The sequence below is a fragment of the Helianthus annuus genome, chromosome 10 (assembly GCF_002127325.2).
Source record: "Helianthus annuus cultivar XRQ/B chromosome 10, HanXRQr2.0-SUNRISE, whole genome shotgun sequence".
In the NCBI taxonomy this organism is placed as follows: Eukaryota; Viridiplantae; Streptophyta; class Magnoliopsida; order Asterales; family Asteraceae; genus Helianthus; species Helianthus annuus.
This window is the reverse complement of record NC_035442.2, coordinates 17,541,886-17,553,397: the sequence shown is the minus strand read 5'-3', so window position 1 is coordinate 17,553,397 and position 11,512 is coordinate 17,541,886. Positions and strand designations below refer to the sequence as shown.

Below are 11,512 nucleotides of genomic sequence, written 5' to 3'. Positions count from 1 at the left end.
GTTATTGAGTATTTGTAAGGATACAATTACAGTCGGTAAATTTGGGGTTTTGTATACAAAATTTGTTACAACCTGGTAAGGAGTAACATGACCATAAGTCGGAACGACAGTACCGTGTGGTGGTAATTGATATGACTTGGAAACAAATGTAATTGCGGATACGCCCTCAATACTGTACTATGGTTTTTATTAAAAACTTGATTAAACTAGGATTCACTCACCAGTATTTCCCACTGACAAAATGTTTTTAAAACACGTTTCTGGTAACAATATGTGAAAGCCAAATAGAAGTCAGTTGGACAGCACTGAAGGCTTGGAAAAGTGGCAATAAAGTTACCTAAAAGAAATAGATGTTTTTCTTAAATAAAAATAGGATTTATTCCTATGAAAATGTGTGTACTGAAAACTTGGGTTTTACCCATGTGTTTAATGTTATGGAAATGTGGTATTTTACTCTGATAAAATATTTCCTAACTACGGTCCTGATGAAAATTTCCGCTGCCAAATTAGACAATATCAAGATACCACCGAAACTGGCTCACGGCCGCCCGCTCCCGGGGATTTGGGATCGGGGGTTGTGACAATATATATGAAGGAGAAGAATATATAAAAGATGGAGAGTGTGGTGAGTTTTTTAGTATAAAAATGTGGTTTAGATACTGTTTAAAATAAATATAATTGATTTTTTTAAAGAGCAGTTGTACAACGGTATACATTTTTTAAATTCAACAAAGAGTGTCATTGAGGAAGACGGGGGTGAGTCCCCGAGCTCACCAAAATCCGGACCCTGGGGGGGTGTTCCCTGATGGGGAAATGAGGTACATCAATGCCCCGATGATGTCCCCAAGCCCACACCCACCATCTTATCTTAATTGCACTTTAATTTCCTCATATTTAATAAAATTATAGATAATTTGTTAGTAGTTACATTTTATCCTCATATGAAAAAAACTAACTATCCCCATGATTTATAAATTGTTATAACTTTTTCTTATGTTAATATTTTTTTTTGTTATGTTATACAAGATCTGTTGATGATGAAAGCCAAAACCCAAGGGAACTATCTTCTCTGCCTGATGAAATAAGTTAAAATGCAATCACAAGACTAGAAGTTTCCCCCTTAAGGCTTCCCAAAACAACTGCCCAAACTACTGGAACATAAACTACTGTCTTCAAGATTAAAGAATAGAAAAAACAAAGTGTTGGATTGTAAAGGTGCTAGTTAACAAGTCAAACTCTAGTCAACCAAAGTTAAGACTGAAGACTAGAAGATCAAGTCAACAAGTCAAAGACCAGAAGTTCTAGATTTCCAGAAGTGTTGGTTCTCAACCAGCAGTTCTCTCTATCTCACATCAGAAGCATCAGTATTTTGTAACAATGTAGCTATCCAACATTTTTTATAACTGATGGCAGTTACATCATTTAATGAGTTGTTAAGAGTTGCTTTCATGATGACGTCTCCAACGCTTCACTCCTCCTAAAAATAGTTCTTATTGTACTTTGTAATAGTCAACATTTAGAGCTTAAGCGCATAAAAACTGAGTGAGAGAGTGTTCACCTGGTGAGGGAGAGTATGTTTTGTACCTTGTGATTGAATTACATTTTGATTTAAATTCAATGAAATCTTTTTTACAATTAGTCCCAAATCTAGTTGTGTTAGATTGATATGTTTGTTTATTATTGTTTGATTGAATTTCTAATTGATTTATTGTTTTATAAAAAAAACACTACAAACACTCTCTCAGATCCAACAATTGGCATCAGAGCTTGTTTCACTTAATTGGCTTCACCCTGATTCAGAAGATAAACTAGCTCAAATTGATAACTAATTGAGTGATCAAAGGACATTGAGAAGAATTAGACCAATAAGATCACTAATTGTTTCTGATACTCTGTTTTCTCAATTAATTTCAATAGAACTCAGAGAGATGTCAATCACTCGTGATCTTCACAATACCAGATCGGGAAACAAGCCTCTGATGCTCATTCGTCATGAATTAAAGATGTGGCAACGAAGAATAGGTCATCACTTGTCACAGCGGAACACTGGTTGTTGGAGATCAGTGGTATACGACCCTTGTAACACCCCGATATTTATAGATCGAATACTAGCGTGACACAAGTCTAAAAAACTCCATATAATCATATATTTTGAAGGGGAGAGATTATAATGTTAAAAAGGGTTAATAATCATGAAATAATATAGATTCGGAGTTGAGGGGCTAAATCTGCCAAAAAGTAAAGTTTTAGCTTCTCCGGAGGTCCTTACGGACCGTAACAATAAACCCTTGCGGTCCGCAAGGGGTATTTAAAAATTATGGCGTGCAGATGATCCTTGAGGTCTGCAAGGGTCCCCAAACAACAAATAAATTATTGGCAGCAAACTTAGGCTACATTCTTGATACCTAGCACCTCCCTTGCCACACTTGATTCTGTTATGACACATGTTAGGAAACTAATCACTTTCCTAACTCCTCATGAGACACCTGTCTTCCTCTCATGATCTCTAGATTAGTATAAGTAGGCCTAATTTCTCATAAGTTCATCACACCCTTCTTCTTTCTCACTTAAAACACTAAGTGGAGCTTGCTTCTGCATAAGGAACCTCCTTTTCTGAAGTTTTAAGTGTTCTTCAATCCTAGTAAGTGTTCTTCCTTGGTCGATTTCAGTTTAGTAGTTTAATTTAGTCTGGAAGTCAAGAAATGTCAACAGTTTGACATTTTGTTAGACTTTCGGTTCTAACCATTTTAGTCAAGTCAAGTTTGTATAAATTTTCCTTCGTGATCATTATATCATAGGGTATAATTCCTTGAAATTATACCCCATGATCATCACATTTAAACGGGTCAAACGACGAGTCAAACATATATTCCTTAAAAAGTCAAAAATGCCCTTTTTGCATAAAAGAAAATAAAATGTTTTTAAGCATATGCAACTTACATTCCGACTTTGAGATTACTTGTATAACATCATAAAATGTATTTAAACATGTCAGACTCGCCATAGACCCATTCGACCACCCGAACCCATTACGCAAAAATGCCTTTTTTGCGTAAAAGGAAATAAAATGATTTTATTATGCAACCATTCTGACTTTAAGAAGACTTGTATAACATCATAAAATGTATTTAAACATGTCGGACTCGCCATAGACCCATTCGACCACCCGAACCCGTTTCTACGCGCACGACTAGTTAAAATAGCTTAAACCGTATAAACTAGTCGTAATGGGTCAAATGTTTTGAAAACCTTTCCAAATCAGAAAGTTTCGTTAAATAACCTATACCCCATGAGTATTCTCACTCGGATGAGTATAAACCACATTCTATCTGGTCAACACTTAATAGAATTTTCTTACAATAACAGCTATCACCGTAGTATTAATGCTGCACCATTTGAAGCACTTTATGGACGAAAGTGCTGAACTCCAGTCTGTTGGGCAGAGATTGGAGAAAAGCAACTATCTGGACCAGAGATCGTACACGAAACAACGGACAAGATTATTCAAGTCAAGGAAAGACTAAAAGCAGCACGAGATCGTCAAAAGAGTTATGCTGATAATAGACGAAAACCGTTAGAATTTCAAGTTGGAGATAAGGTATTGTTAAAAGTTTCTCCATGGAAAGGAGTGGTCAGATTCGTTAAAAGAGTAAAGCTAAGCCCCAGGTATGTTGGACCTTTTGAGATTATCAAAAGAATAGGACCAGTAACTTATCAACTACAACTGCCAGAGGAAATGGCAAGAATACATGATGTGTTTCATGTGTGTAATCTCAAAAAGTGCTTGGCAGACGAATCATTAGTGGTACCTTTTCAGGACATAGAGGTAAATGAGAAACTTAAGTTTGTAGAGAAACCCATTCAGATTGAAGATAGAAAGATCAAGAATCTTAAACACAAGAGATTAGTTCTGGTCAAAATGAAATGGGATTCTAAGAGAGAACCAGAATACACTTGAGAGCTCGCGTCAGAAATGCAATGGAAATATCCACACCTGTTCTAGTAGATCTCGAGGTCGAGATTTAAAACAAGGTGGGGAGGATATAACAACCCTCCTAAAACACCCTAAAACGCTCTAGTTTTATCCCTTATACTCTTAAACGAACCTAAATAACATTTATATTAATAAAAATCAAATAAAACAAACAACACTAGTTGCTCGCGGGCCACGACTTGGTCTCCCCGGGGATTCGCGGGGCGCGACTGTGTAACGGCTGGCGACACCGCATGCGGCCAAGTGTCTCAATACTTGTCAAAGCTATATAGGTGACTCTCCAAAGCTAGGGCCTATCCTAGGTCCCTCGCGGGCCGCGAGGGAGAGACAGAAAGGGCTCGCAGGGCGCGAGTCGCCCTTTGACTAGCCTATAAAAGGGGCTTTAGACCTCATTTGTTTCTTGTTCAGTTTTTCTTTCTCTCTCAAATCTCTAATAGGCGAAAATACTTGGGAATAATACCCCTAAAATGCGAAGCTCTGCCTCATTGTAAGTATCATAACCCCTGATCACGTATTTGTTACCCTACCCGATTGATCTAGGGCTCCATAACGCATGTCAAGGCTCTTCCTGACTCAGTTTGTTGGAGTTCTATCTCGTGTTGTATGGCTAATGTGATTTGGGTTATCTTACTAACACGTGGGCATTGTTTAATTTTAATAGATAATAACCAGGAGAATCATCAGGAAACTATAGTATTATCTAAGTTTACAAGTACATTCTCTTTTTGTAAACCCTTTTTGTGAGTCATTCTCTTTTTCTACCAAACTGTTTTACCAAAACCTCAAATGTTTTCAATTATACTTAACAATTATTGAGTCTATGTATTCTACAATTGTTGCCGGTATGTGGGGTTTTGTATACACTACTTGTAATCCGTTACTATTGGACAACAAGTTAGCCAATGAGTAAGATGACCACAGTTATGGAACCGTGGAACGGTGAAAATAACAAATACTGAATGCGTATATTGGTAGATATAAACATTATAATTGCTCTCAATACTGTAAAATTATAAAAGCTGTTTTTGATTTAACTGGGTTGCACTCGCCAGTATTTCTTGCTGATAAAATCTTTTTAAAACGCGTTTCAGGTAACTTAATGTGAAGCTAATAGAAGCCAACTGGAGAGCCTGAAGGCTTAAAGAAGTGGTTATAAAAGTTACCTAAATAAAAAGGAGTTTATGTTTTGAATAATTAGGGTTTATCTCTATAAATGTATCATGTATGAAACTTGGGTTTTATCCCATTTATCTATTATAAAAGCTTGGTGTTTTAAACTCTGATAATATTTCCTAACTACGGTCCTGATGCTTAAATTCCGCTGCCAAATTAATAAACACCGATACCACTTGATCTGATCTCGCGACACCCGCTCCCAGGTAGGGGTCGGGGGCTGCGACATATTTCACTCTAGGTTTCAGGTTTGGAAAACGCAACTGATCTAGTTAATTTAGTGGGAAGTCATTAAGGGTGACCATGTATATGTTAATCAAGTAATGGATATGGAACCAAACTTAATAGGTTTTATTCACACAATCGCCAATTTAGTTATATGGAAACATAAACCAATAAACAAATCAGAATCAAATGCTTAACAATTTATTGTTCAAACAAAACCAAATCATTTAAATGTAAAAGGCACAATTGAATTCGATCAAAACTTAAGAGGTTAACGAAATTCAATCATAAAAATCTAGGTTAAACACAAATCAAAGTATCTAAAACAAACCTTACACCTAGAGGAGATCACAAGTGATTTAGCTGCACATCGACATGCTTGGATCTTTAATAACCGGTTGGAATTTGATTGCATTGATTGTTATTACTGGAAGATGTTGGAATGCCTCAAAATTTCCCTTGGGATGCCTAAAAACTGATGGGAATTGAAATAAGTAAAAAAACCTAGGGTTTTGTTTCAAATAGGTGGGCCAACCCTTAAACTTGCGTAACCGAATTACGCCCCAGAAGGCATAATTTATGTCCCCCCGAACAATTCCCTTTTTCTTCCTGATTTACGTCCTATCTTGTTGTCCCGTTTTATGACGAGGACGTAAATTATGTCCATAGGTGCGCAATTTACGTGCCTATTGAGTTTTCCTCTATTTGTTAATATCATTTATTCTAGCACCTTCTACGTGCTTCCAAATTCTCGTTTAGCTCTCAACTTTAAGCTCTAGGTACATGCAAATCAAACCGTTCTCAAAGTAAACAATGAATAAACACTTCAAATCACATACTTATATATATGTTAAAACCAAGCCAACTACCCTCATATCAGTAACCCACCGTTCCTTCATTGTAGGGTGTCAAGATCGCATTCGTGTAGAGCATCATGATATAACGGAAATCGCATCAGGGTATAAACATTAACAATATAACGGAAATCGCATCAGGGTATAAACATTAACATGTTAAAATCGTGAGTTAAGTATAATATTTTGAGATAACTATTGTCTAAGGGTAAATAAAAGAAATTAAAGTTAATGAGGGCCATCCGGAAGAAAAACCTGATCCATGTAATTCATATAGGCCTTAATGGTGAAAAAATCATCACACTCCAAATCCCAAATTCATTGATCATCTGTCTCTACCAAACCAAATCCACAAAAGAAGAGGCGATTCTTACTCCTTTAATTTACTATCTTCTAACCCCCCTCTCCCTAAGTCTTCAATCCCATTTCCAAACCAAATTATCAATTGTATCCTTGATCAAACATTTTTTTTGTTAGTTTATAGATTAAACAATCCAGGAAGCCTTGAACACACATAGTCGAATTGTCCAGTCAAATGTCACTCCAAAAACATGTGTTATTACCACTTCGAACTTTCTTCCTAATAGAAGAAAAAGGAATAATACCTCCAATATTTAACTCATTAACAAACATAATAATTCTAGTTTGTGATGAAATAAGTAAACTCCATATTTTACTAGTTTGTAAGTGCATATATGATATTATTACTTTTGGTTGGGCATGTATGATATTTTCAATATATGTAGAGGTATATATGAAATTCACCCTTTTTTTATGAACAAGCCTAATAGCAAGAAGATGAGAAGAGATAATTGGGAGAGAAAGAGATGTTTAATATTAATGGTATGTTCTTTTCAATAGAATACATGGACTATTTATAGAGGGAATAAACTTGGAGAACAAGTTGGTTTATATTAGGAGTTGATAATCTAAATATAATTCTTTATAATACTCCCCCTGATTATCAACTTAATACGCTTGATGCTGCCTCATTAAAAACCTTGCCAGGAAAACCCAATGGGACAAAACCTTGACTAAGGGAAAAAGACTGCAGTGCGTATTATCTCCCCCTGATGATGATCCTTAAGCTCCTTGAGTCGACGCATCCCGATCCCATGAACTAACTTCTTGAATGTTGAGGTTGGAAGTGATTTAGTGAACAAGTCTGCCAAATTTTCGCTGGAACGAATTTGTTGGACAATAATATCTCCATTCTTTTGTAGATCATGTGTAAAAAAGAACTTTGGCAAAATGTGCTTTGTTCTATCACCTTTGATGTATCCTTCCTTTAGTTGAGCAATGCATGCTGCGTTGTCTTCATGTAAGATTGCCGGTCCCTCATCTTCCGAAGAAATACCACAAGATCCACGAATGTTTTGTATTACAGTTCTTAACCAAATACATTCTCGGCTAGCTTCATGTATCGCCAATATTTCTGCATGATTAGATGATGTGGCCGTGATTGTTTGCTTTACCGAACGCCATGAAATTGCAGTACCTCCACTTGTAAATAAATATCCAATTTGAGATCGCCCAGTGTGAGGATCAGACAAATACCCTGCATCTGCAAAACCAACCAAACCTGTTTTCGATTGATTTGTAAAATACAAACCCATATCTTTTGTACCTTGAAGGTATCTAAATATTTGTTTTACCCCATTCCAATGCCTCTTTGTTGGACATGAACTATATCTTGCCAATAAATTTACAGAAAATGATATATCAGGTCGTGTATGGCTAGCAAGAAACATTAGTGCACCAATTGCACTTAAATATGGTACTTCTGGACCAAGGATTTCCTCTCCATCTTTAGGAGGTCAGAATGGGTCTTTTTCCACATCAAGCGGCCTTACAACCATTGGGGTACTCAATGGATGTGATTTTTCCATATAAAATCTTTTTAATAGTTTCTCTATGTAAGTTTCTTGATGCACAAGGATTCCACCCTTAAGGTGTTCAATTTGTAATCCAAGACAAAACTTTGTCTTCCCAAGGTCTTTCATTTCAAATTCTCTTTTCAAGTATTCAACTGCCTTTTGAAGCTCCCCTGGAGTTCCAATTATATTCATGTCATCAACATATACGGCAATTATAACGTATTCAGATCCTGACCTTTTTGTAAAAATACACGGGCATACAGAATCATTTTTATAGCCTTCTTTCGACAAATACTCACTAAGGCGATTATACCACATACGCCCAGATTGTTTTAGCCCATATAATGATTTGTTTAATTTGATTGAAAGATGTTCTCGAGAACTAGATTTACATGAGTTTGGCAATTTGAATCCTTCAGGAAGTTTCATGTAAATATCAGTATCAAGTGAGCAATAGAGGTAGGCTGTCACAACATCCATTAGACGCAAATCGATCCCTTCTTGTATTACCAGACTAATAAGATAACGAAAAGTTGTCGCATCCACCACTGGAGAATATGTCTCCTCATAATCAATTCCAGGTCTTTGTGAAAATCCTTGTGCTACTAATCTTGCCTTGTATCGTACAATTTCATTTTTCTCATTACGTTTTCGCACAAAGACCCATCTATATCCAACAGGCTTTACACCTTCAGGTGTATGGGCCACTGGTCCAAAAACTTCTCATCTATTTAGGGAATTCAATTCTGCCTCTATCGCGTCTTTCCATTTTGGCCAATCATTTCTTTGTTTACATTCCTCAACTGATTTTGGGTCTTGATCCTCATTGTTTTCCATTACTTGTAGCGCTACATTATATGAAAAACTATCATCGACGTCGATTTCGCTTCGGTTCCATACATTTCTAGACATGATATAATTAATTGAGATCTCTTCGTTTTCAGGTACCTGAGGTTCTTCTAGAACCATCATGTATAGTGTCTCTTCTGGAGACTCATTTTCTTGCGTTATTGTTACCTCGACTTGACCATCTACATTATTTGCTCCCTTTTTCTTTCGAGGATTTTTATCTTTAGAACCGATTGGTCTACCACGTTTTAGGCGTGCATTAGATTCATTACCAATAAGTGGTTGTCCTTGTGGGACACTTATTTTAACTGGAGCATTAACAACTAGTATATGTGACTTAGTCACTTTCTTTGGGTCAGTAAATGCGTCTGGTAATTGATTTGCTAATCCTTGTAAATGAATTATCCTTTGAACTTCTAGTTCACATTGTTTAGTTCGAGGATCAAGATGAGATAATGATAATTCATTCCAAATAATACTATTATCCAGCTGTTTTTTGTCTCCCCCTAATGTTGGGAATGTTGATTCAACAAAATGACAATCACTAAATCGAGCTGTAAATAAATCACCCGTTGTAGGTTCTAAATACTTAATGATCGATGGTGAGTCATACCCAACATATATTCCTAACCTCCTTTGAGGCCCCATCTGTGTGCGTGGTGGTGGAGCGATTGGAACATATACAACACAACCAAAAATCCTTAGATTGGAAATATTTGGTTCCTGACCAAGAACCAACTTTAATGGGGAGGAAGTATGATAACTTGTTGGCCTGATGCGAATTAGTGTTGCTGCATGTAAAATTGCATGTCCCCAAGCAGATGCTGGTAGTTTTGATTTCATAATCATTGGTCTAGCAACCATTTTAAGTCGCTTGATAAGCAATTCAGCAAGCCCATTTTGTGTATGTACATGAGGTACAGGATGCTCAACATTTATCCCAATAGACATGCAACAATCATTAAATGTTTGGGATGTAAATTCACCAGCATTGTCTAATCTGATTTTCTTGATGGGGTAATCGGGAAACTGTGCTCTTAGCCTTATTAACTGAGCAAGTAGTCGTGCAAAGGCCATATTACGACTTGATAGTAGGCACACGTGTGACCATCTAGTTGATGCATCAATTAAGACCATAAAATATCTAAATGGTCCACTAGAAGGATGTATAGGTCCACAAATATCCCCATGTATTCTTTCCAAAAAAATCAGGGATTCAGTCCCCACCTTCATTGGTGATGGGCAAGTAATCAACTTCCCTTGTGAGCATACAACACATGTAATATCCTTGGACTGAAGAATCTTCTGGTTCTTCAAAGAATGCCCAACTGAATTTTCTATAATTTTTCGCATCATTGTTGATCCGGGATGGCCTAACCGGTCATGCCATATGATAAAATTTCCTTGGTCTATAAACTTCTTGTTTATGACTGCATTTGATTCGATTGCATTAATTTTAGTATAATACAAACCAGATGCAAGTGCGGGCAACTTTTCTAACACATGTTTTTTACCCGAACTTATATTTGTGATATGAAGGTACTCATCATGTCCCTCATACGTAGTCTCAAGATGATATCCGTTTAAACGAACATCTTTAAAACTTATTAGATTTCTTTGAGACATTGGGGAAAATAACGCATTGGTTATTTTAAATGGTGTTCCACCTGGCAACACTATATAAGCTTCCCCAAAGCCTTCAATTAACTTTGATTTACCAGATATAGTACCAATATTTGCCTTTTTCATAGTTAAAGTATAGAAATAACTCTTTTTCTTAAGAATCGTATGCGTTGATGCGCTGTCTATTAGACATATATCTTCTCCACTAATAGGGATCTTAGTTAAACACTCCATATGCTTCAAAACAAAACAAAATCATATAAATAAAATGTCTAACATGCTTCAAATATAACAAATCCCAAAACAAAACTCAAACAAAATGTCTTAAAGAACTGAAGGAAATAACATCACTTAAAAACTAATAATTCATATGAAAGGAAAATTGCAAGCATTCAACTGGGTTGTATCAGCCACAATATCACCAGAATCCAAGTTAGTTGGCTAAATAAGGAAATCATCATAATCCAAATTAGTTGTATCATTATGGTCTTTATCAACATTTGCAACCCCATATGTAAAATTTGTCTCTATTTCTTTTGCTTTGTCTTTGATGGATTGTTGATAAAGTTCCACCAAGTGTTTGGCCGTACGACAAGTCTTCGACCAATGATTGTTACTTCCACATCGGTAACATGCATTCGATGAAGATCTCACCTTCTTTTTATTTTTTTCATCATAGGATTTATTTTCATTATTATGCCACTTTTGGTGGGTACCTTTGTTTTTAAACTGAACACTATGATAATTTCCTCGGCCACGTCCACGACCATGACCACTACCACGGCCATGACCACGACCACGATGATAACCTCGACCACGTCCGTAACTTTCACTTTGGCCATTATATGTTGCCACATTAGCTTCAGGGATTGGGGTTACTCCAACCGGACGAGTCTCATGATTTTTCATTAAGAGCT

General features: G+C 36.4%; 1 protein-coding gene across 1 annotated transcript; it reads right to left on the bottom strand.

Moving 5' to 3' along the window:
• Positions 1-7,280: 7,280 nt before the first annotated feature.
• On the bottom strand, positions 7,281-7,997 carry LOC118482600 (secreted RxLR effector protein 161-like). The gene has a single exon (XM_035978144.1). The coding sequence runs from the start codon at positions 7,995-7,997 to the stop codon at positions 7,281-7,283; it is 717 nt and encodes a 238-aa protein (XP_035834037.1).
• Between the last annotated feature and the right edge of the window lie 3,515 nt (positions 7,998-11,512).